Here is a 24,475-nt window from a genome sequence, read left to right as displayed (position 1 = left end):
GGGAATTTGGGGGGTCCCAGGGGGATTTGGGGAGGGGTCCCAGAGGGATTTGGGTCTGGGGTCTCACCGTGGGCGTTGTGGGTGCTCAGGGCCAGCCTCAGGGCGTCGGCGCCGCACTCGGGGATCCCCTGCGGGAACTGCCGCCTCTGGGGGGATTTGGGGGGGTCAGGGGGGGTTTTGGGGGGCTCAGGGGGATTTGGGGGGGCTCAGGGGTATTTTGGGGGGATTTTGGGGGGTCCTGGGTCAGTTTTTGGGGGGGCTCTGGGCGGTTTTTGGGGGTCCCACCTGCCCCTCCTGGGCCGCCCGCAGCTCCTGCGGGTCCAGGGTCCGGCTCTGGAGCTTCTCCTGCAGCTCCTGGGGGGGAGAAAAACCCCAAAATCACCCCAAAACCACCCCAAAATCATCCTAAAATCACCCCAAAATCACCCCAAAATCATTGCCCAGATCACCCCAAAATCACCCCAAAAACACCCCAAAATCATCACCCAAATCACCCCAAAATCATCCCAAAATCACCAAGAAATCACCCCAAAAACACCCCAAAATCACCCCAAAACCATCCCCTAAATAACCCCAAAATCATCCCAAAATCATTTCCCAGATCATCCCAAAATCCTCCCCTAAATCACCCCAAAACCACCCCAAAATCATCACCCAGATCACCCCAAAATAATCCCCCAAATCACCCAAAAATTACCCCAAAATCATTGCCCAAATCACTTTAAAGTCACCCGGAAATCACCTCAAAATCATTGCCCAACTCACCCCAAATTCACCCCAAAATCATCCCCTAAATAACCCCAAAATCTTCACCCAGATCACCCCAAAATCACCAAGAAATCACCCCAAAATAATCCCCCAAATCATCCCAACATCACCCCAAAATCATCCCCTAAGTCACCCCAAAATAATCCCCAAAATCACCAGGAAATCACCCCCTAAATAACCCCAAAATCACCCCAAAATCATCGGTCAGATCACCCCAAAATCACCCCAAAATAATCCCCCAAATCACCCCGAAATCACCCAAAAATCATCCCCTATATCACTCTAAAATCACCCCAAAATCACCAGGAAATCACCCCAAAAACACCCCAAAATCACCCCAAAATCACCCCAAAACCATCGCCCAGGTCACCCCAAAATCACCCCAAAATCACCTCAGAATTGCCCCAGACCCGGAAATTTTGGGTTTTTTTAGGGTTTTGGGGTCCGGGTTTTTTGGGTCTGGGGATTTTTGGGGTTTTTGAGGTCAAGAATTTTTTGGGGTCAGGGGTTTCGGGGGTTTTTGAGGTTGAGTTTTTGGGATCAGGGGGTTTTGAGGTCAGGGTTTTTGGGGTCAGGGGGTTTCAGGGGTTTTTGGGGTCGGGGTTTTTGGGGTGAGGGGTTTTTGGGGTTCAGGTTTATTGGGGTCAGGGGGTTCCAGGGGTTTTTGGAGTCAGGGGTTTTTGGGGTAGGGGTTTTTGGGGTCGGGGTTTTTGGGTCAGGGGGTTTCAGGGGTTTTGTGGTCAGGGGGTTTCTGGGGTTTTGGGGTTGGGTTTATTTGGGTCAGGGGGTTTCAGGGGTTTTGGGGTCAGGGTTTTTGGGGTCAGGGGGTTTTAGGGGTCAGGGGATTCCAGGGGGTTTTTGGGGTCAGGGGTTTTTGGGTCAGGGGGTTTCAGGGGTATTTGGGGTTGGGTTTATTTGGGTCAGGGGCTTTCAGGGGTTTTTGGGGTCGGGGTTTATTTGGGTCAGGGGGTTTTAGGGGTTTTGGGGTCGGGGTTTTGGGGTCAGGGGGTTCCAGGGGTTTTGGGGTTGGGGGTTTTAGGGGTCAGGGGATTCCAGGGGGTTTTTGGGGTCAGGGGTTTTTGGGGTCAGGGGGTTCCAGGGGTTTTGGGGTCGGGGGGTTTTTGGGGTCAGGGGCTTTCAGGGGTTTTTGGGGTCAGGTTTTTGGGGTCAGGGGCTTTCAGGGGTTTTGGGGTCAGGGGGTTTTGGGGTCAGGGGTTTTTGGGGTACCTGCAGCGTGGCGCCCCCGATGACGTCGCGGGGGTCGATGACGTTCCCCAGGGATTTGCTCATCTTGCGGCCCTGGGGGTCCCGGACCAGCGAGTGCAGCAGCACCTGGGGGACCCCAAAAACGGGATTGAGAACCCCAAAAACGGGATTGGGGACCCCAAAAATGGGACTGGGGACCCCGAAAATGGGATTGGGGACCCTGAAAATGGGATTAGGGATCCCGAAAATGGGATTAGGGATCCCGAAAATGGGATTGGGGACCCCAAAAATGGGATTGAGGACACCGAAAATGGGATTGAGGACACCGAAAATGGGATTGGGGACCCCGAAAATGGGACTGGGGACCCCAAAAACGGGACTAGGGACCCCAAAAACGGGATTGGGGACCCCGAAAATGGGACTGGGGACCCCGAAAATGAGGATGGGGACCCCTGGGGACATCAAGAGCCCCACGAGAAACCCCAAAACCCGACCAAACCCCTGGGAATGGGGGGATTTTGGGACCCCTGGGGACCCCTGGGGACAGTTGGGGACATCTGGGGACCCTTGGGGACACCCGGGGACCCTTGGGGACATCCGTGGGGCCCTTGGGGACACCCAGAACCCAACGAGAAACCCCCAAACCCGACCAAACCCCTGGGAACTGGGGGATTTTGGGACCCCTGGGGACCCTTGGGGACCCTTAGGGACACTCAGGGACCCCTGGGGACACCCAGGGACATCGAGGGACCCTTGGGGACAGTTGGGGACACCAAGAGCCCCACGAGAAACCCCAAAACCCAACCAAACCCCCGGCAACTGGGGGATTCTGGGACCCTTGGGGACCCTTGGGGACATCTGGGGACACTTGGGGACATCTGGGGACCCTTGGGGACATCTGGGGACATCCGTGGGGCCCTTGGGGACATCAAAAACCCAACAAGAAACCCCAAAACCCAACGAAACCCCTGGGAACTGGGGAATTTTGGGACCCTTGGGGACATCTGGGGACCCTTGGGGACATCCAGGGACTCCTGGGAACCCTTGGGGACACTTAGGGACCCTTGGGGACACTTAGGGACACCCAGAACCCAACGAGAAACCCCAAAACCGGACCAAACCCCTGGGAACGGGGGATTTTGGGACCCCTGGGGACCCTTGGGGACACTCAGGGACCCCTGGGGACATCTGGGGACCCTTGGGGACACTTGGGGACCCTTGGGGACAGTGACCTGTGCGAAGGGCAGCTGTCCCGTCAGCCGCTGGCCCAGCATGGCCATCCGGGCCACCCAGAAGAACAGGAGATCACTGCCCGTCACCAGCAGCGAATTGGGGTAAAAACGGCCAAAATCGGGGCTCTGGGGACATTGGGGACATTGGGGACACTGAGGTGGCACACAGGGACACTGAGGTGACACTGGTGGCCCAGCACGGCCATCAGGGTCACCCGGAGGAACAGGAGGTCACTGCCCGTCACCAGCAGAGAATTGGGGTAAAAACGGCCAAAATCGGGGCTCTGGGGACACATAGGGACATTGGGGACATTGGGGACACTGAGGGGACACTGAGGTGGCACACAGGGACACTGAGGTGACACTGAGGTGGCACTGGTGGCCCAGCAGGGCCATCCGGGCCACCCAGAAGAACAGGAGGTCACTGCCCGTCACCAGCAGGGAATTGGGGTAAAAACGGCCGAAATCGGGGCTCTGGGGACATTGGGGACATTGGGGACACTGGGGTGGCACACAGGGACACTGAGGTGGCACACAGGGACACTGAGGTGACACTGAGGTGGCACTGGTGGCCCAGCATGGCCATCAGGGTCACCCGGAGGAACAGGAGGTGACAGCAGAGAATTGGGGTAAAAACGGCCGAAATCGGGGCTCTGGGGACATTGGGGACATTGGGGACACTGAGGTGGCACACAGGGACACTGAGGGGACACTGAGGTGGCACTGGTGGCCCAGCAGGGCCATCAGGGTCACCTGGAGGAACAGGAGGTCACTGCCCGTCACCAGCAGAGAATTGGGGTAAAAACGGCCAAAATCGGGGCTCTGGGGACATTGGGGACATTGGGGACACTGGGGTGGCACTGGTGGCCCAGCATGGCCATCCGGGCCACCCAGAAGAACAGGAGGTCACTGCCCGTCACCAGCAGAGAATTGGGGTAAAAACGGCCAAAATCGGGGCTCTGGGGACACAGGGGGACATTGGGGACACTGAGGGGACACTGAGGTGACACTGGTGGCCCAGCACGGCCATCAGGGTCACCTGGAGGAACAGGAGGTGACAGCAGAGAATTGGGGTAAAAACGGCCAAAATCGGGGCTCTGGGGACATTGGGGACATTGGGGACAGTTGGGGACATTGGGGACATTGGGGACAGTTGGGGACACGGGGGTCTCACCTGGTCGGGCCAGCCCAGGGCGGCGAAGGGGAAGAGGGCGGAGGAGAACCAGGTGTCCAACACGTCGGGGTCTGGGGACAGGAGTGCCACCAGGTGTCACAAATGTCACCAAATGTCACCAGGGGACCCCAACACGTCGGGGTCTGGGGACAGGAGTGCCACCAGGTGTCACCAAGGATCACCAGGTGTCACCAAGGGTCACAAATGTCACCAGGGCACCCCAAAATGGGACAAGGGACCCCGAAACGTCGGGGTCTGGGGACAGGAGTGCCACCAGGTGTCACCAAGGGTCACCAGGTGTCACCAAGGGTCATAAATGTCATCAGGGGACCCCAAAATGTTGGAGTCTGGGGACAGGAGTGTCACCAGGTGTCACAAATGTCACCAAATGTCACCAGGGCACCCCAAAATGGGACAAGGGACCCCGAAACGTCAGGGTCTGGGGACAGGAGTGCCACCAGGTGTCACCAAATGTCACCAGGGGTCACCAAATGTCATCAGGGGACCCCAAAATGGGACAAGGGACCCCGAAACGTCGGGGTCTGGGGACAGGAGTGCCACCAGGTGTCACCAAATGTCACCAAGGGTCATAAATGTCAAAAATGTCATCAGGGGACCCCAAAACGTCAGGGTCTGCGGACAGGAGTGTCACCAGGTGTCACCAAGGGTCACCAGGTGTCACCAAGGCACCCCAAAACGTCGGGGTCTGGGGACAGGAGTGTCACCGAGTGTCACCTTTAAACCTCCCCAAAAAACCCCCCCCAAAAACCCCCCCAAACCCACAAAAAACCCCCCAAATATCCCCAAAAAATCAGAATTTCCCCCAGATTTTTTGGGGATCCCCCCAATTCCGGCCCCTCCCCCCAGGTCTCACCTTGCCGCAGGTGCAGCTGGTGGGCGGGGCAATTTCACGTTTCAACCCCCCCAAAAACCCCAAAAAACCCCAATAAATCAGAATTTCCCCTCAATTTTTTGGGGATCCCCCCAAATTTTGGGATCCTCCCCCAGGTCTCACCTTGCTGCACGTGCAGCTGGTGGGCGGGGCAATTTCACATTTCAACCCCCCCAAAACCCCAAAAAACCCCAAAACCCCCCACAAAACCCCCCCCAAAAATCCCAAAAAATCAGAATTTCCCCCATATCATTTTTTGGGGATCCCCCCCAATTTTGGGATCCCCGCCAAGGTCTCACCTTGCCGCAGGTGCAGCTGGTGGGCGGGGCAGCCCAGGGCCCTCGCGGCCGCCGCCCGCGCCTCCTCCTGGCTCCGCCCCACGGCCCAGGGCCCCTCCCCCGGCACACCTGGGGATCCCTCCTGGGCGCAGGCGGGGGCGGGGCCGCCGCTCACCTGGTAGGCAGGTACGCGGTGACCCCACCAGAGCTGGCGGGACAGGCACCAGTCCCTGCGGGGGAGGGGCAGCGGGAGTGAGCGGGGACACGCCCATCGTGGGGGAGACCACGCCCATTACAGGTGAGACACGCCCGTGGCGGGGGAGACCACGCCCACTACAGGTGAGACATGCCCGCGGCGGGGGAGACCACGCCCACTACAGGTGAGACACGCCCGCGGCGGGGGAGACCACGCCCACTACAGGTGAGACACACCCGTGGTGGGGAGACCACGCCCACTACAGGTGAGACACACCTGCAGTGGGGAGACCACGCCCACTACAGGTGAGACACGCCCACGGCGGGGAGACCACGCCCACTACAGGTGAGACACGACCACGGCGGGGGAGACCACGCCCACTACAGGTGAGACACGACCACGGCGGGGGAGACCACGCCCACTACAGGTGAGACATGCCCGCGGTGGGGAGACCACGCCCACTGCAGCTGGGACACGCCCGCGGTGGGGAGACCACGCCCATTACAGGTGAGACACGCCCGTGGCGGGGGAGACCACGCCCACTACAGGTGAGACACGCCCGCGGTGGGGAGACCACGCCCACTACAGGTGAGACATGCCCGCGGTGGGGAGACCACGCCCAGTACAGGTGAGACACGCCCGCGATGGGGAGACCACGCCCACTACAGGTGAGAGACAGCCACTGCAGCTGGGACACGCCCACTACAGGTGGGACATGCCCAGAACAGGTGAGACCCCACCCACAACAGCTGGGACACGCCCATCACTGCTCAGACTCCACCCACAGTGCCTGGGACACACCCACAACACCTGAGACCACGCCCACCAAGGTTAAAACCCCACCCCAACACCTGAGCCCTTCCCCTCCCCTCACCTGAGCCCCTCCCTTTATTTGAGGCCCCTCCCCTTTCACCTGGGATCCTCCTCTTCACCTGAGCCCCTCCCCCTCTCACCTGAGCCCCTCCCTCCCTGGCCCCGCCCCCCGGCCCCGCCCCCTCACCCCGCGTTCTCCATCCAGGTTTTCCAGTTTTTCTCGTGGAATTTGGGCACCAGGCGGAGCCGCCCCGACGTCACCGCCTGGCACAGGTGAGACCCCCAGGTGAGACCCCCGAGGTGAGACCTCCAAGGTGGGTGGGACACCAGGGCACCGCCCAAAATATCACCTGCTGGGCACCCCGGTGTGTCCAGGTGCCCCAGGTGTGTGCCCAGGTGTGTACCAGGTGTGTCCCAGGAGTGCCCAGGTGTATCCCAGGTGTGTCCCAGGTGTGTCCCAGGTGTGTCCCAGGAGTGCCCAGGTGTGCCCAGGTGTGTCCCAGGTGCCCCAGGTGTGTGCCCAGGTGTTCCCAGGTGTGCCCAGGTGTGTCCCAGGTGTATCCCAGCTGTGCCCAGGTGTGTCCCAGGTGCCCCAGGTGTATCCCAGGTGTGTCCCAGCTGTGCCCAGGTGTATCCCAGGTGTGCCCCAGGTGTGCCCAGGTATGTCCCAGGTGTATCCCAGGTGTGTCCCTGGTGCCCCAGGTGTGCCCAGGTGTATCCCAGGTATATCCCAGCTGTGCCCAGGTGCCCCAAGTGTATCCCAGGTGTGCCCAGGTGTATCCCAGGTATATCCCAGCTGTGCCCAGGTGCCCCAAGTGTATCCCAGGTGTGCCCAGGTGTATCCCAGGTATATCCCAGCTGTGCCCAGGTGTATCCCAGGTGTGCCCCAGGTGTGCCGAGGTGCCCCCAGGTGTATCCCAGCTGTGCCCAAGTGTGCCCACGTGCCCCAGGTGTGCCCAGGTCTATCCCAGGTGTATCCCAGGTGTGCCCAGCTGTGCCCAGGTGCCCCAGGTGTGCCCAGGTGCCCCAGGTGTATCCCAGGTGCCCCAGCTGTGCCCAGGTGTGCCCATCTGTGCCCAGGTGTGTCCCAGGTGTATCCCAGGTGCCCCAGGTGTGCCCAGGTCTATCCCAGGTCTATCCCAGGTGTTCCCAGCTGTGCCCAGGTATTCCCAGCTGTGCCCAGGTGTGCCCAGGTGCCCCCGTCTCACCTGCAGCGCCTCCCGGGCCATGTCCCCGCAGCTGAGGAACCACTGACGCTTCAGCAGGAACTCGACAACGTCACCGGAGCGGCTGCGGGGACAGGGGACACCTGAGGGGACACCTGGAGTGATGCTGGGGACACCTGGGGACACCTGAGGGACAGCTGGGGACACCTGGGGGGATGCTGGGGACACCTGGGGGGATGCTGGGGACACCTGGGGGCACCTGGGGACCCTGAGGGACAGCTGGGGGGATGCTGGGGACACTTGGGGGGATGCTGGGGACACCTGAGGGACAGCTGGGGACACCTGGGGGGATGCTGGGGACACCAGGTGACATGTACCTGCAGAGGGGCAGGGTCATGGCCCGGGGGGACACCTGAGGGGACACCAGGTGACATTGGTGAAACCAGATGACACTCACCTGCAGAGGGGCAGGGTCATGGCGTGGGGGTGACACTGGGGACACCAGGTGACACTGGGGACACCAGGTGACACTCACCTGCAGAGGGGCAGGGTCATGGCCTGGGGGGACACCTGAGGGGACACTGGGGACACCAGGTGACAGCAGGTGACAGCAGGTGACACTCACCTGCAGAGGGGCAGGGTCATGGCCTGGGGGGACACCTGAGGGGACATTGGGGACAGCAGGTGACAGCAGGTGACACTCACCTGCAGAGAGGCAGGGTCATGGCGTGGGGGTGACACTGGGGACATTGGGGACACCAGGTGCCAGCAGGTGACACTCACCTGCAGAGGGGCAGGGTCATGGCACGGGGGGACATTGGGGACACCTGAGGGGACACTGGGGACAGCAGGTGACAGCAGGTGACAGCAGGTGACACTCACCTGCAGAGGGGCAGGGTCATGGCGTGGTCCTGCACCCCCCGGAGCAGCCCCCGCTGGGCCAGCGCTGCCACCACCCGGGCACGGGCCTCGAACCGGGGGACACCCTGGGGACAGCGGGGACAGGGAGGGGACATTGGGGACAGGGAGGGACAGTGGGGACAATGAGGGACAGTGGGGACAGTGAGGGACAGGGGGGACACCCTGGGGACAGTGGGGACAGGGAGGGACAGTGGGGACAGTGAGGGACAGGGGGGACACCCTGGGGACAGTGGGGACACCCTGGGGACAGTGGGGACAGTGAGGGACAGGGGGGACAGTGAGGGACAGGGGGGACACCCTGGGGACAGTGGGGACAGCCAGGGGACATTGGGGACAGTGAGGGACAGGGGGGACAGTGAGGGACAGGGGGGACACCCTGGGGACAGTGGGGACAGCCAGGGGACATTGGGGACAGTGAGGGACAGTGGGGACAGTGAGGGACAGTGGGGACAATGAGGGACAGGGGGGACACCCTAGGGACAGCGGGGACAGGGAGGGGACATTGGGGACAGTGAGGGACAGTGGGGACAGTGAGGGACAGTGGGGACAGTGAGGGACAGTGGGGACACCCTGGGGACAGCGGGGACAGCCAGGGGACATTGGGGACAGTGAGGGACAGTGGGGACACCCTGGGGACAGTGGGGACATTGGGGGGATTGGGGACAGTGGGGGGACTGGGGACATTGGGGGGATTGGGGACAGTGAGGGACAGTGGGGACAGCGGGGACAGGGAGGGACAGTGGGGACAGTGGGGACAGCGGGGACAGGGAGGGACAGTGGGGACAGGGAGGGGACATTGGGGGGATTTGGGACACTGGGGACAGTGGGGACATTGGGGACACCCTGGGGATAGTGGGGACAGTGAGGGGACAGGGGGGACAGTGAGGGACAGGGGGGACAGTGAGGGGATTGGGGACATTGGGGACATTGGGGACAGTGAGGGGATTGGGGACAGTGAGGGACAGTGGGGACATTGGGGACACCCTGGGGATAGTGGGGACAGTGAGGGGACAGCAGGGGGATTGGGGACAGTGGGGACACCCTGGGGACATTGGGGACAGTGAGGGGACATTGGGGACAGTGAGGGACAGCGGGGACACCCTGGGGACAGCGGGGACAGCGAGGGGACATTGGGGGGACATTGGGGACAGTGAGGGACAGGGGGGACACCCTGGGGACAGTGAGGGACAGTGAGGGGACAATGGGGACAGCCAAGGGACAGTAAGGGGACAGTGGGGACAGCCAAGGGACAGTGAGGGGACACTTTGGGAACACTCTGGGGACACTTTGGGGACACTTTGGGGACACTCTGGGGACACTTTGGGGACACTCTGGGGACAGTGCACCTGCAGCCACCCCCCGCCCGGGGGACACAAGGTGCCGTCGTCGGCGATGACCGAGAGCAGCGGCAGCGCGTGGGCCCGGGCCAGCGCCAGGTCCTGGGGACTGTGCCCGGGGGTCACCTTGACCGCACCTGGGAGGGGGACACACCTGGGTCACACCTGGGACACGCCTGGGTCACATCTGGGTCACACCCGGGTCACACCCAGGTCACCTGCTGTCACCTATTGTCATCCAGTGTCACCCACAGGTCCTGGGGGCTGTGCCCGGGGGTCACCTTGACCGCACCTGGGACGGGGACACACCTGGGTCACACCTGGGTCACACCTGGGACACACCCGGGTCACACCTGGGACACACCTGTGTCACCTATTGTCACCTATTGTCACTCACAGGTCCTGGGGGCTGTGCCCGGGGGTCACCTTGACCGCACCTGGGACAGGGACACACCTGGGTCACACCTGGGTCACACCTGGGACACACCTGGGTCACACCTGGGTCACACCTGGGACACACCTGGGTCACACCTGGGACACACTTGGGTCACACCTGGGACACACCCGGGTCACACCTGGGACACACCCGGGTCACACCTGGGACACACCTGGGACACACCCGGGTCACACCTGGGTCACACCTGGGACACACCTGGGTCACACCTGGGGCACACCCAGGTCACACTTGGGTCACACCCATGTCACACCTGGGTCACACCCGGGTCACACCTGGGACACACCCAGGTCACACCTGGGTCACCTACTACAACTCCCTGTCGTCTGTTTGTCACCTATTGTCACTCAGCATCACCCCAATCCCCCCCAGTCCCTCCCAGTTCCCTCCCAGTTCCCTCCCAGTGCCCCCCAGTCCCCTCCCAGTCCATCCCAGTCCCTCCCAATCCCCTCCCAGTCGATCCCAGTGCCTCCCAGTCGATCCCAGTCCCTCCCAGTTCCCCCCAGTCCCCCCCCAAGTCCATCCCAGCCTCCTCCCAATCCCCCTCCAGTGCCGCCCAGTCCCTCCCAGTTCTTCCCAATCCCCTTCAAGTCCCTCCCAATGCTCCCCCAGTCCCTCCCAGTCCCCCCCAATCCCCTCCCAATCCCCCCAATACCCTCCCAGTCCCTCCCAGTCCATCCCAGTCCCCCCAATCCCCTCCCAGTCCCCCCCCAGTTTCCCTCCCAGTCCCATCCCAGTTGCCCCAGTCCCCCCCAATCCCCTCCCAGTCCCCCCAGTTTCCCTCCCAGTCCCCCCAGTTTCCCTCCCAGTCCCCCCAGTTTCCCTCCCAGTCCCCCCAGTTTCCCCCCCAGTCCCCCCAATCCCCTCCCAGTCCCTCCCAACCCCCCCCAGTCCCTCCCAGTCACCCCCAATCCCCTCCCAGTCCATCCCAGTTTCCCTCCCAGTCCCCCCAGTCCCCTCACCGGTGCCCAGCTGGGGCTGCACGCTGGGGTCGCTCACCACGGGCAGCAGGGCCCCGCTGAACGGGTGCCTCACCTGCCGGCCCTGCAGGTGCTGAGGGGGCGTGGTCAGACCGGGACACGCCCCCCGAGCCACGCCCTGACCGCGCCCGACGCGCGCCGGCCCTTTAAGAGCCTCCGGGTGAGCCCCGCCCCTTTGTGGGTGGAGCCATTCCAGACCAATCACTGCGTGCCCAGCTGTGAGATGGCCCCGCCCAGTCATTGGCCACGCCCTCAGGGCTATTTAAGGCACCAAAGCCCCACCCCAGCAGTGAAGCTCCACCTCCTTTACACCAAGCCCCGCCTTTTTGCCCTTATATGGATACACTTAGAAGGGGAGGGACTAAATCTGAACAGCCAATAGCTGTCCTGCATGGAAGCCACGCCCCTCCCACACCCTCAAAACCACGCCCACAATCCCCATAAATTTTGGGGCCGCCAAGGCCCCACCCCTTAGGTGAGACTCCTCCCTCCAGATGAGACCACACCCCTTAGGCGAAGCCCCGCCCCTCCAGGTGAGACTCCACCCCTCCAGGTGAGGCACTGCCCCTCCCAGTGAGACCACGCCCCCCAGGCTCAGCAGACCCCCCCCCCCCCCCCCAATAGGTGAAGCCCCTCCAGGTGTAACCCCGCCCCTCCGGGTGTAGCCCCGCCCCCTCAGGTGTAGCCCCGCCCCTCAGGTGTGGCCCCGCCCCTCACCAGGTAGCGCGGGTCCTGCGGGTGCACGGCCACGGCCACGTCCCCAAAGAGCGTCTCAGGGCGCGTGGTGGCCACGGGCAGCTCCAGCCCTGGGGACAGCGGGGACACTCAGGGGACACCTTGGGGATGTGTTGGGGACGCACTGGGGACACCCAGGGACACTCAGGGGGACATTGGGGACACTCAGGGGACACCCAGGGACACATTGGGGACACCCAGGGACACTCAGGGGACACCCAGGGGACACACTGGGGACACTCGGGGACATTGGAGACACCAGGGAACACTCAAGGGGACATTGGGGACACTCAGGGACACACTGGGGACACTCAGGGGACATTGGGGACACTCAGGGACACACTGGGGACACTCAGGGGACATTGGGGACACTCAGGGGGACATTGGGGACAGTCAGGGGACATTGGGGACACCCAGGGGACACTCAGGGGACATTGGGGACACTCAGGGACACACTGGGGACACTCAGCGGGACATTGGGGACACTCAGGGACACATTGGGGACACACTGGGGACACCAGGGGACATTGGGGACACTCAGGGGACAGTGGGGACACTCAGGGGACACTCAGGGGACATTGGGGACACCAAGGGACACATTGGGGACACCCAGGCGAGACCCACAGGACACTCACGGGCCACCAGGTGACACCAGGGGACATCAGGGAACACCTTGGGGACGCTCAGGTGACACGCAGGATGTCCCCAGTGCCACCAGCTGTCCCCAGTGCCACCCCAGCTGTCCCCAGTGCCACCCTGGCTGTCCCCAGTGCCACCCTCTGTGTCCCCAGGGCCACCCCAGCTGTCCCTAGTGCCACCCTCAGTGTCCCCAGTGCCACCCTCGGTGTCCCCAGTGCCACCCCAGATGTCCCCAGTGCCATCCTCGGTGTCCCCAGTGCCACCCTGGATGTCCCCAGTGCCACCCTGGCTGTCCCCAGGGCCACCCACCGTCGTCCCCCTCCACGGGGTAGGCGAAGGTGACGAGGACGCCGAAGGTGACGGGGTGGGGACAGTTGGGGACACTCAGCGCCGTGGGGCCGGTCAGGACACGGGACTCCACCTGGGGGGGACAGTGGGGATGTTGGGGACATTGGGGACATTGAGGACATTGGGGACATTGGGGACACCTCGACGTCGGCCAGCGCTGATCTGAGGGCGCAGCTCCAGGTCACACTGGGGACATTGGGGACATTGGGGGACATTGGGGACATTGGGGACACACAGGTGACACAGGTGACATTTGGGGACATTTGGGGACACCTCGACATCGGCCAGGGCTGATCTCAGGGTGCAGCTCCAGGTCACACTGGGGACATTGGGGACATTGGGGACATTGGGGACATTTAGGGACATTGGGGACATTGGGGACACCTCGATGTCAGCCAGTGCTGATCTGAGGGCGCAGCTCCAGGTGACATTGGGGACATTTGGGGACATTGGGGACACCTCAACGTCCGCCAGGGCCGATCTGAGGGCGCAGCTCCAGGTCACACTGGGGACACTGGGGACATTTGGGGACATTGGGGACATTGGGGACACCTCAACGTCCGCCAGCGCCGATCTCAGGGTGCAGCTCCCGGTCACACTGGGGACATTGGGGACATTTGAGGACATTGGGGACATTTGGGGACATTGGGGACATTGGGGACACCTCAACGTCCGCCAGTGCCGATCGCAGGGCGCAGCTCCAGGTCACACTGGGGACATTGGGGACATTGGGGACATTTGGGGACATTTGGGGACATTGGGGACACCTCAACGTCCGCCAGCGCCGATCGCAGGGCGCAGCTCCAGGTCACACTGGGGACATTTGGGGACATTGGGGACATTTGGGGACATTGGGGACACCTCAACGTCCGCCAGTGCCGATCTGAGGGCGCAGCTCCAGGTCACACTGGGGACATTGGGGACATTTGGGGACATTTGGGGACATTGGGGACACCTCGACGTCGGCCAGTGCCGATCGCAGGGCGCAGCTCCAGGTCACACTGGGGACATTGGGGACATTTGGGGACATTTAGGGACATTTGGGGACATTGGGGACACCTCGACGTCGGCCAGCGCCGATCTGAGGGCGCAGCTCCAGGTCACACAGGTGACACTGGGGACATTTGGGGACATTGGGGACACCTCAACGTCCGCCAGTGCCGATCGCAGGGCGCAGCTCCAGGTCACACTGGGGACATTGGGGACATTGGGGACATTGGGGACATTTGGGGACATTGGGGACATTGGGGACATTTGGGGACATTTGGGGACATTGGGGACACCTCAACGTCCGCCAGCGCCGATCGCAGGGCGCAGCTCCAGGTCACACAGGTGACACTGGGGACATTTGGGGACATTGGGGACACCTCAACGTCCGCCAGTGCCGATCTGAGGGCGCAGCTCCAGGTCACACAGGTGACACTGGGGACATTTGGGGACATTGGGGACACCTCAACGTCCGCCAGGGCCGATCTGAGGGCGCAGCTCCAGGTCACACTGGGGACATTGGGGACATTGGGGACATTGGGGACATTGGGGACACCTCAACGTCCGCCAGCGCCGATCTGAGGGCGCAGCTCCAGGTCACCACCCGCTGGTCCCGCCGGATCAGCCCCGCCTCGAAGAGACGCACGAAGGCCTCGGTGACAGCGCGGGAGAAACCCTGGGGACACACGGGGGACACTTGGGGACACCATGGGGACGCTTGGGGACAGCTCAGTGACCTTTGGGGATGCTTTGGGGACACCTTGGGGACATCTGGGGACACTTTGGGGACAATCTCGGGATGCTCTGGGGAGAGCTGGGCACACTTGGGGACAGCTGGGGATGCTTGGGGACAGCTGGGGACACTTTGGGGACAGCTCAGTGATCTTTGGGGACACCTTGGGGACAGCTGGGGACACTTTGGGGACAATCTTGGGATGCTCTGGGGAGAGCTGGGAACACTTTGAGACCAGATCGGAACACTTAAAGACAGTCAGGACACTTGGGGACAGCTGGGGACACTTGGGGACAGCTCAGTGACCTTTGGGGACACTTTGGGGACCCTTGGGGACCCTTGGGGACAGTTTAGGGACAACTCTGTGACGTTTGGGGACAGTTTGTGGACAACTGGAAACACTTTGGGGCCAGATTGGAACACCTGGGGATGGCCAGGACAGCTGGGGACAGTTTGGGGACAGCCCAGTGACCCTTGGGGACAGCCCAGTGACCCTTGGGGACAGCTCAGTGACCCTTGGGGACACTTTGGGGACACTTGGGGACAGTTCAGGGACGTTTGGGGTCAGTACGGGGGAGTTCAGGAGAGTTGGGGGTGCTTAGGGACACTCTGGGGATAGGAAGGAACGCTTGGGGACAGCTCAGTGACCCTTGGGGACACCTTGGTGACCCTTGGTGACACCTTGGGGACACTCACGGGGTCCATGGTGAAGGTGCAGCGGCTCCAGTCCAGCGAGGCCCCGAGCGCCCGCAGCTGCTGCAGGATCTCGTCCCCGTGCCTGGAGGGGACAGGGCGGTGACACCGTGGGGCCACCCCGCCCACAGTGTCCCCAGGGGTGTCCCCAGTGTCCCCAGGGGTGTCCCCAATGTCCCCAGTGTCCCCAGGGTCCCCTCACCGCTCCTTCCAGCGCCAAACCTCGCGCAGGAACTCGGCCCGGCCCAGGTCCTGCCGGCGCTGCCGGCGCTGCTGCCACAGCCAGCGCTCCACGATGGCCTGGGGACATTGGGGACATTGGGGACATTGGGGACATCAGGAACACATTGGGGACAGCCCCCGGTGCTGCCACAGCCAGCGCTCCACGATGGCCTGGGGACATTGGGGACAGTTTGGGGACATTGGGGACACAGTGGGGACATTGGGGACACATCAGGGACAGCCCCCAGTGCTGCCACAGCCAGCGCTCCACGATGGCCTGGGGACACATTGGGGACATTGGGGACACATTGGGGACATCAGGGACACACTGGGGACATCAGGGACAGCTGCCACAGCCAGCGCTCCACGATGGCCTGGGGACACATTGGGGACATTGGGGACACATTGGGGACATCAGGGACACACTGGGGACATCAGGGACAGCCCCCGGTGCTGCCACAGCCAGCGCTCCACGATGGCCTGGGGACATTGGGGACATTGGGGACATGTTGGGGACATCAGGGACACACTGGGGACAGCCCCCAGTGCTGCCACAGCCAGCGCTCCACAATGGCCTGGGGACATTGGGGACATCCCTGGGGACAGGGCAAGAAGATTTGGGGACATTTCAGGAGGATTTGGGGACATTTGGGGACATTTGGGACACACCTGGGTGGCAATGCCAGCGTGGAGGTGTTGGCAAGGGGATTTGGGGACATTTGGGGACATTTGGGGACACACCTGGGTGGCAATGCCAGCATGGAGGTGTTGGCAAGGGGGTGTGGGGACATTTGGGGACATGTGGGGACATTTGGGGACACACCTGGGTGGCAATGCCAGCGTGGTCGGTGCCTGGCACCCAGAGGACGTCCCAGCCCTGCATCCTCCGCCTGTGCCCAGAAACCCCAAAGTGACCCAAAAATCCCCAAAATAACCCCAAAAATCCCCAAAATAACCCCAGAATAACCCTGGAACAAACCCAAAAACCCCCAAAATAACCCCAAAAATCCTCAAATAACCCCAAATAACCACGGAATAAACCCAAAATCCCCAAAACAACCCCAAAAATCATCAAAATACCCCCCAAAATCCCCAAATAGCCCCGGAATAACCCCCAAAACCCCTAAAACAACCCCCAAAATCATCAAAACACCCCTCAAAATCCCCCCAAATCCCTCTCAAACCCTCCCAAATGCCCCAAATCCCTCGCAAATCCCCCCAAACCCCTCTCAAACCCCCCAAACCCTTCTCAAATCCCACTCAAACCCCCCCAAAATCCCCCCAAACCCTCACCAAATCCCTCTCAAACCCCCCAAATTGCACTCAAAGCCCCCCAAACCCCTCTCAAACCCCCCAAATCCCACTCAATCCCCCCAAAATCCCCCCTAAACCGCCCCAAATCCCCCAAATCCCTCTCAAACTCCCCAAACTTCCCAAAATCCCACTCAGACCCCCCCAAACCCCCCAAAATCCCCCCAAAACCTCCCCAAATCCCCCCCAAATCCCACTCAACCCCCCCCAAAATCCCACTCAAACCCCCCAAATCCCCCCCAAATCCCTCTCAAATCCCCCCAAACCCCTCTCAAACCCCCCCAAAATCCCCCCTAAACCCCCCCAAAATCCTCCCAAATCCCTCTCAGACCCCCCAAACCCCCCCAAACCCCACTCAAACCCCCCAAATCGCACTCAAAGCCCCCCAAATTCCCCCCAAACCCCTCTCAAACTCCCCAAATCCCCCCAAATCCCCCCCAAACCCCTCTCAAACCCCCCCAAACCCCTCTCCAACCCCCCAAAACCCCCTAAACCCCCCCAACTCCCACTCAAACCCCCCCAAACCCCCTCAAAATCCCCCCTAAACCCCCCAAAATCCCCCCAAATCCCTCTCAAACTCCCCCAAACTCCCCCCAAATTCCACTCAAACCCCCCAAACCCCTCTCAATCCCCACTCAAACCCCCCCAAATGCCCCCTAAACCCCCCAAAATCCTCCCCAAATCCCCCAAATCCCACCCAAATCCCACTCAAACCCCCCAAACCCCCCCAAAATCCCCCAAAATCTCCCCCAAACCCCTCTCAAACTCCACTCAAACCCCCCAAAGCCCCCCCAAAATCTCCCCCAAACCCCACTAAAATCCCCCTAAACCCCAAATCCCCCCTAAACCCCCCAAATCCCCCCAAACCCCTCTCCAACCCCCCAAATCGCACTTAAAGCCCCCCAAATCCCACTCAACCCCCCCCAAATCCCACTCAAACCCCCCAAACCCCCCCAAATCCCACCCAAACCCCCCCAAACCCCCCCAAATCCCACCCCCCCTCACCATCGCACCAGCGCGTCCTGCAGGGTCACGGTCAGGGCGTGGCCCAGGTGCAGGGACCCGGTGACGTTGGGGGGGGGCAGCACCAGGCTCAGCACCGGGGCCCCCCCCAGGGCCTGGGGTGGGGGAGGGGGGGTGACACCCCCTCAGGTGAGGGTGACACCCCCTCAGGTGAGGCTGAACCCCCCCAGGTGGGGCTGAACCCCCTCAGGTGAGGGTGACACCCCCTCAGGTGAGGGTGACACCCCCAGGTGGGGCTGACGCCCCCCAGGTGGGGCTGACCCCCCCAGGTGAGGGTGACACCCCCAGGTGGGTCTGACCCCCACCAGGTGATTTTGGGGCTCCCCAGGTGGGTCTGACCCCCCCAGGTGGGTTTGAACCCCCCCCCCCAGATATTTTCGGGGCCCCCAGGTGTGTTTAGAACACCCCAGGTGTGTTTAGAACCCCCCCAGGTGCATTTTGGGGCCCCCCAGGTGTTTTGGGGTCTCCCCAGGTGTTTATTTGACCCGCCCAGGTGATTTTTGGGCCCCCCCCCAGATGTTTTGGGGACCCCTCAGGTGTTTTTTACCCCCCCAGGTGATTTTTTCCCCCCCCAGGTGACTTTTGGGACACCCCCCAGGTGATTTTTTACCCCCCCCAGGTGATCTTTTACCCCCCCAGGTGATTTTTGGGACACCCCCAGGTGACTTTTTGGGACACCCTCAGGTGATTTTTTACCCCCCCAGGTGACTTTTTACCCCCCCCAGGTGATCTTCCCCCCCCAAATTAATTTTTTACCTCCCCCAGGTGATTTTTTTACCCCCCCAGGTAATTTTTGACACCCCCAGGTGACTTTTGGGACACCCCCAGGTGACTTTTTACCCCCCCACGTGATTCCTGCCCCCCCCAGGTGATTTCTGCCCCTCCCCCCAGGTGATTTTTTACCCCCCCAGGTGACTTTTGGGACACCCCCAGGTGATTTTCCCCCCCCGCCCCAGGTGATTTCTTACCCTCCCAGGTGACTTTTGGGACACCCCCAGGTGATTTTTTACCCCCCCAGGGTGATTTTTTACCCCCCCAGGTGACTTTTTACCTCCCCCAGGTGATTTTTTACCCCCCCAGGTGACTTTTGGGACACCCCCAGTTGATTTTTTACCCCCCTCAGGTGATTTTTCCCCCTCCCAGGTGACTTTTAACCCCCCCTCAGGTATTTTTTCCCCCCCCAGGTGACTTTTGGGACACCCCCAGGTGATTTTTCTCCTCCCAGGTGACTTTTGGGACACCCCCAGTTGATTTTTTACCCCCCCAGGTGATTTTTTTACCCCCCCAGGTGATTTTTTACCCCCCCCAGGTGACTTTTTACCCCCCCCAGGTGATCTTCCCCCCCCAAATTAATTTTTTACCTCCCCCAGGTGATTTTTTTACCCCACCCAGGTGATTTCTGCCCCCCCTGGTGACTTTTGGGACGCCCCCAGGTGACTTTTTACCCCCCCACGTGATTCCTGCCCCCCCCAGGTGATTTCTGCCCCTCCCCCCAGGTGATTTTTTACCCCCCCAGGTGATTTTTCCCCCTCCCAGGTGACTTTTGGGACACCCCCAGGTGACTTTTGGGACACCCCCGGTTGATTTTTTACCCCCCCAGGTGACTTTTTACCCCCCCCAGGTGATTTTTTACCCCCCCAGGTGACTTTTGGGACACCCCCAGTTGATTTTTTACCCCCCCAGGTGACTTTTTACCCCCCCCAGGTGACTTTTTACCCCCCCCAGGTGACTTTTTACCCCCCCAGGTGATCTTCCCCCCCCCAAATTAATTTTTTACCTCCCCCAGGTGATTTTTTTACCCCCCCAGGTAATTTTTGACACCCCCAGGTGACTTTTGGGACACCCCCAGGTGACTTTTTACCCCCCCCAGGGTGATTTTTTACCCCCTCAGGTGATTTCCCCCCCCCCCCCAGGTGATTTCTTACCCTCCCAGGTGACTTTTGGGACACCCCCAGGTGATTTTTTACCCCCCCAGGTGACTTTTGGGACACCCCCAGGTGACTTTTTACCCCCCCCAGGTGATTTTTCCTCCTCCCAGGTGACTTTTAACCCCCCCTCAGGTATTTTTTACCCCCCCCAGGTGACTTTTGGGACACCCCCAGGTGATTTTTCTCCTCCCAGGTGACTTTTGGGACACCCCCAGGTGATTTTTCCCCCCCCCAGGGTGATTTTTTACCCCCCCCAAGGTGATTTTTCCCCCCCCCAGGTGATTTCTGCCCCTCCCCCCAGGTGATTCCTGCCCCTCCCCCCCCCAGGTGTGTCCCCTGCCCTCACCTGCTCAGGTGGGGGGGGGCTGAAGACCCCTCCCCTCTCCCACCACTGGTACCAGGCGGCCTCGACGTAGCGGGGGCTGTACCTGGGGGGGAGGGGCACGCCCGTGGCTGTGTCCCCAAATGTCACCTCAGGGGGGGTGGCAGTGCCACCAGCACCCCAAACCCGCCCAAAATACCCCAAAATCCACCCAAAATACCCCAAAATTTGCTCAAAATCTGCTCAACCCCCCCCCCAAATCCCCCAAAATTCACCAAAATCACCCCAAATCCACCCAAACTGGGGCTGTACCAGGACAGGGCTGTCCCCAGATGTCACCACGGGGAGGTGACAATGCCACCCCCCTTGGGGACACCCCACCCCCTTGGGGACAGTGCCACCCTTGGGGACAGTGCCACCCCCTTGGGGACAGTGCCACCCCTTTGGGGACAGTGCCACCCCCTGGGGGACACCCCAAACCCCTTGGGGACAGTGCTACCCCTTGGGGACAGTGCCACCCCTTGGGGACAGTGCCACCCCTTTGGGGACAGTGCCACCCCCCCCTTGGGGACAGTGCCACCCCTTGGGGACAGTGCCACCCTTGGGGACAGTGCCACCCCTTTGGGGACAGTGCCACCCCTTTGGGGACAGTGCCACCCCCCCCTTGGGGACAGTGCCACCCCCTTGGGGACAGTGCCACCCCCCCCTGGGGACAGTGCCACCCCCCTGGTGACAGTGCCACCCCTGGTGACAGTGCCACCCCTTTGGGGACAGTGCCACCCCCCTGTCCCCGTTACCCTTTGGTGACAGTGCCACCCTTGGTGACAGTGCCACCCCCCTGTCCCCGTTACCCTTTGGGGACAGTGCCCACCCTTGGTGACAGTGCCACCCCCTTGGTGACAGTGCCACCCCCCTGTCCCCGTTACCCTTTGGGGACAGTGCCACCCCCCTTGGGGACAGTGCCACCCCCTCCTTGGTGACAGTGCCACCCCTGGTGACAGTGCCACCCCTGGTGACAGTGCCACCCCTTTGGTGACAGTGCCACCCCCTTGGGGACAGTGCCACCCCCCCTTGGTGACAGTGCCACCCCTGGTGACAGTGCCACCCCCCCTTGGGGACAGTGCCACCCTGTCCCCGTTACCCTTTGGTGACAGTGCCACCCTGTCCCCGTTACCCTTTGGTGACAGTGCCACCCTTGGTGACAGTGCCACCCTTGGTGACAGTGCCACCCCTGTCCCCGTTACCCTTTTTGCCGTCCGGCCCCAGCGGGTGCCGATATTCCACCTCAGCCTTGGGGCTCCAGCCCTTGGGGAGGGCCTGCGGCTCCTGCGGACCAGTACGGACCAGTATAAACCAGTATGGACCGGTACGGACCAGTATAAGCCAGTATGGACCGGTACGGACCAGTACAGACCAGTACGGACCAGTATGGACCAATATGGACCAGTACGGGCCAGTATGGACCAGTATAGACCATTACAGACTGATACCAACTAGTATAAATCAGTAACGACCAGTATGGACCAGTATAGACTGGTATGGACTGGTATGGACCAGTACGGACCATTCCCAGTCCCCCCAGTTCCCCTCCTGCCCCCTCCCAGTCCCTCCCAGTCCATTCCCAGTCCCTCCCAGTCCCCCACCTGCCCCTCTCCCAGTCCCCCCCAGTCTCTCCCAGTCCCCCCAGTTCCCCTCCTGCCCCTCTCCCAGTCCCTCCCAGTCCCCCCAGTTCCCCACCTGCCCCTCTCCCAGTCCCTCCCAGTCTCTCCCAGTCCCTCCCAGTCCCCCCAGTTCCCCTTCTGCCCCTCTCCCAGTCCCCCCCAGTTCCCCTCCCAGTCCCCCCAGTTCCCCCCCGCCCCTCTCCCAGTCCCTCCCAGTCCCCCCAGTTCCCCTCCCAGTCCCTCCCAGTCCCCCAGTTCCCCTCCTGCCCCTCTCCCAGTCCATTCCCAGTCTCTCCCAGTCCCTCCCAGTTCCCCACCTGCCCCCTCCCAGTCCCTCCCAGTCCCCCCAGTTCCCCTCCCAGTCCCCCCCAGTCCCTCCCAGTCTCTCCCAGTCCCTCCCAGTCCCCCCAGTTCCCCACCTGCCCCTCTCCCAGTCCCCCCCAGTTCCCCTCCTGCCCCTCTCCCAGTCCCTCCCAGTCCCCCCAGTTCCCCTCCCAGTCCCCCCAGTTCCCCTCCCAGTCCCTCCCAGTCCCCCCAGTCCCCCCAGTTCCCCACCTGCCCCTCTCCCAGTCCCTCCCAGTCTCTCCCAGTCCCTCCCAGTCCCCCCAGTTCCCCACCTGCCCCTCTCCCAGTCCCCCCAGTTCCCCCCCCAGTCCCTCCCAGTCCCTCCCAGTTCCCCACCTGCCCCTCCGCCGCTCCTCTCTCCCTCCTCAGCCGCAGCCGCTTCTCCCTCTGCTCGCGGCCGCGGAGCCGCGCTCGCTCGGGCCCGTCCCAGGCGGGGCTCCCGGTGCTCCCGGCGGCCGGGGGGGTCCCCGCCGGGGGGGTCGCGCTGCTCCAGGCCCGGGGCCGGGCCCGGGGCCCCCCGGGAGCCCCCAAAACGCGGGGGGCGCCGAGGGCAGCGCGGCTGAGGGAGGGCGCCGCCATCTTGGCATGGGCGGGGCGGCGGCGGCGGGACACGTGACCGGGGAAAAGGGCGGGAACGGCGTCACGCGACCGGGGAAAGGGCGGGAACGGCGCCACGTGACCGGGGAAAGGGCGGGAGTTGAGTTTGGGGGCGTGGCCCCGGCGGGAAGGGGGCGTGGCCTGGGCCGCGGCGCGCGGTGAGCGCTCGGGGGCGATTTTGGGGGAAATTCGGGGGAATTTGGGAAATTTGGGGGAATTTGGGGAATTCGGGGGGGAAATCGGGGATGAGGGGAAAGGGGAGGTGGGGGGGAGCGGGGGAGGTTGGGGTTAATTGGGGTTAATTGGGGGGTTTGGGGTGATTGGGGTTAATTGAGGGGTTTGGGGTTAATTGGGGTTAATTGGGGAGTTTGGGTTAATTGGGGTTAATTGAGGGGTTTGGGGTGATTGGGGTAATTTGGGGTAATTGGGGTTAATTGGGGGGTTTGGGGTGATTGGGGTTGATTGAGGGGTTTGGGGTTAATTGGGGGTTTGGGGTTAATTGGGGGGTTGGGGTTAATTGGGTTAATTGGGGGGTTTGGGGTAATTGGGGTAATTACGGTTAATTGGGGTTAATTGGGGGGTTGGGGTTAGTTTGGGGTAATTGGGGAGTTTGGGGTAATTGGGGTTAATTGGGGGGTTTGGGGTAATTGGGGTTAATTGGGGGGTTTGGGGTAATTGGGGTTAATTGGGGGGTTTGGGTAATTGGGGTTAATTGGGAGTTTGGGGTAATTGGGGTTAATTGGGAGTTTGGGGTAATTGGGGTTAATTGGGGGTTTGGGTTAATTGGGGGTTTGGGTTAATTGCAGTTAATTGTGGTTAATTGGGGTTAATTGGGGTTAATTGGGGGTTTGGGTTAATTGCGGTTAATTGCGGTTAATTGAGGGGCTGAGGGCAAAGCTGGAGTGGGGATTTGGGGGCTAATTAGGGGAGCTGTGCCCAGGTGTGCCCCCAGGTGTGCCCCAGGTGTGCCCTTAGGTGTGCCCAGGTGTAATCCGGGTGTTCCCCAGGTGCCTCAGATGTGCCCAGGTGTGCCCAGGTGTAATCCAGGTGTTCCCCAGGTGCCCCAGGTGTTCCACAGGTGTGCCCAGGTGCCCCAGATGTGCCCAGCTGTAATCCAGGTGTTCCCCAGGTGTGCCCAGGTGTAACTCAGGTGTATTTCAGGCGTGCCCAGGTGTGCCCAGGTGTTCCTCAGGTGTAACTCAGGTGTATTTCAGGTGCCCCAGGTGTAACTCAGGTGTGCCCAGGTGTAACTCAGGTGTAACTCAGGTGTATTTCAGATGCCCAGGTGTAACTCAGGTGTATTTCAGATGCCCAGGTGTAACTCAGGTGTAACTCAGGTGTATTTCAGGTGCCCAGGTGTTCCCAGGTGTGCCCAGGTGTGCCCAGGTGCGATGGCGCTGCCGCGGGCGCAGCTCCAGTGCAAGAACCTGCAGCAGTTCCTGTCCCAGGTGTAACTCAGGTGTAACTCAGGTGTATTTCAGGTATGCCCAGGTGTAACTCAGGTGTAACTCAGG

The 24,475-nt window shown here is 61.8% G+C and overlaps 2 protein-coding genes across 2 annotated transcripts in view; one reads left to right on the top strand and one right to left on the bottom strand.

The window, feature by feature from the left end:
• VARS2 (valyl-tRNA synthetase 2, mitochondrial) overlaps positions 1 to 22,953 on the bottom strand; it is a 31,002-nt gene extending 8,049 nt beyond the window's left edge. The window contains exons 1-23 of the mRNA XM_084224502.1: positions 22,701 to 22,953; positions 21,603 to 21,684; positions 20,383 to 20,489; positions 18,091 to 18,203; positions 16,598 to 16,664; positions 15,755 to 15,852; positions 15,556 to 15,637; positions 14,683 to 14,802; positions 13,101 to 13,212; positions 12,135 to 12,223; positions 11,400 to 11,490; positions 9,993 to 10,120; positions 8,608 to 8,711; positions 7,768 to 7,849; positions 6,747 to 6,823; positions 5,572 to 5,780; positions 4,381 to 4,451; positions 4,055 to 4,165; positions 3,422 to 3,490; positions 3,207 to 3,332; positions 1,996 to 2,100; positions 286 to 354; positions 68 to 146 (exon numbers count right to left, since the gene is read on the bottom strand). Of these exons, the coding sequence (XP_084080628.1) occupies positions 68 to 146; positions 286 to 354; positions 1,996 to 2,100; positions 3,207 to 3,332; positions 3,422 to 3,490; positions 4,055 to 4,165; positions 4,381 to 4,451; positions 5,572 to 5,780; positions 6,747 to 6,823; positions 7,768 to 7,849; positions 8,608 to 8,711; positions 9,993 to 10,120; positions 11,400 to 11,490; positions 12,135 to 12,223; positions 13,101 to 13,212; positions 14,683 to 14,802; positions 15,556 to 15,637; positions 15,755 to 15,852; positions 16,598 to 16,664; positions 18,091 to 18,203; positions 20,383 to 20,489; positions 21,603 to 21,684; positions 22,701 to 22,943 (2,434 nt within the window). The 5' untranslated portion in view covers positions 22,944 to 22,953. The remainder of the gene's footprint in view (positions 1 to 67; positions 147 to 285; positions 355 to 1,995; positions 2,101 to 3,206; positions 3,333 to 3,421; positions 3,491 to 4,054; positions 4,166 to 4,380; positions 4,452 to 5,571; positions 5,781 to 6,746; positions 6,824 to 7,767; positions 7,850 to 8,607; positions 8,712 to 9,992; positions 10,121 to 11,399; positions 11,491 to 12,134; positions 12,224 to 13,100; positions 13,213 to 14,682; positions 14,803 to 15,555; positions 15,638 to 15,754; positions 15,853 to 16,597; positions 16,665 to 18,090; positions 18,204 to 20,382; positions 20,490 to 21,602; positions 21,685 to 22,700) is intronic.
• Positions 22,954 to 24,352: 1,399 nt separating this feature from the next.
• Positions 24,353 to 24,475, top strand: part of GTF2H4 (general transcription factor IIH subunit 4) — a gene marked incomplete at its 5' end in the record, with an annotated part of 7,017 nt that continues 6,894 nt past the window's right edge. The window contains one exon of the mRNA XM_084224501.1: positions 24,353 to 24,411. Coding sequence (XP_084080627.1) covers positions 24,353 to 24,411 — 59 coding nt within the window. The remainder of the gene's footprint in view (positions 24,412 to 24,475) is intronic.

The sequence above is a fragment of the Fringilla coelebs genome (genome assembly GCF_963513975.1).
Source record: "Fringilla coelebs genome assembly, chromosome: 39".
Taxonomy (NCBI): Eukaryota; Metazoa; Chordata; class Aves; order Passeriformes; family Fringillidae; genus Fringilla; species Fringilla coelebs.
This window is presented reverse-complemented; position numbering and strand designations above follow the sequence as displayed.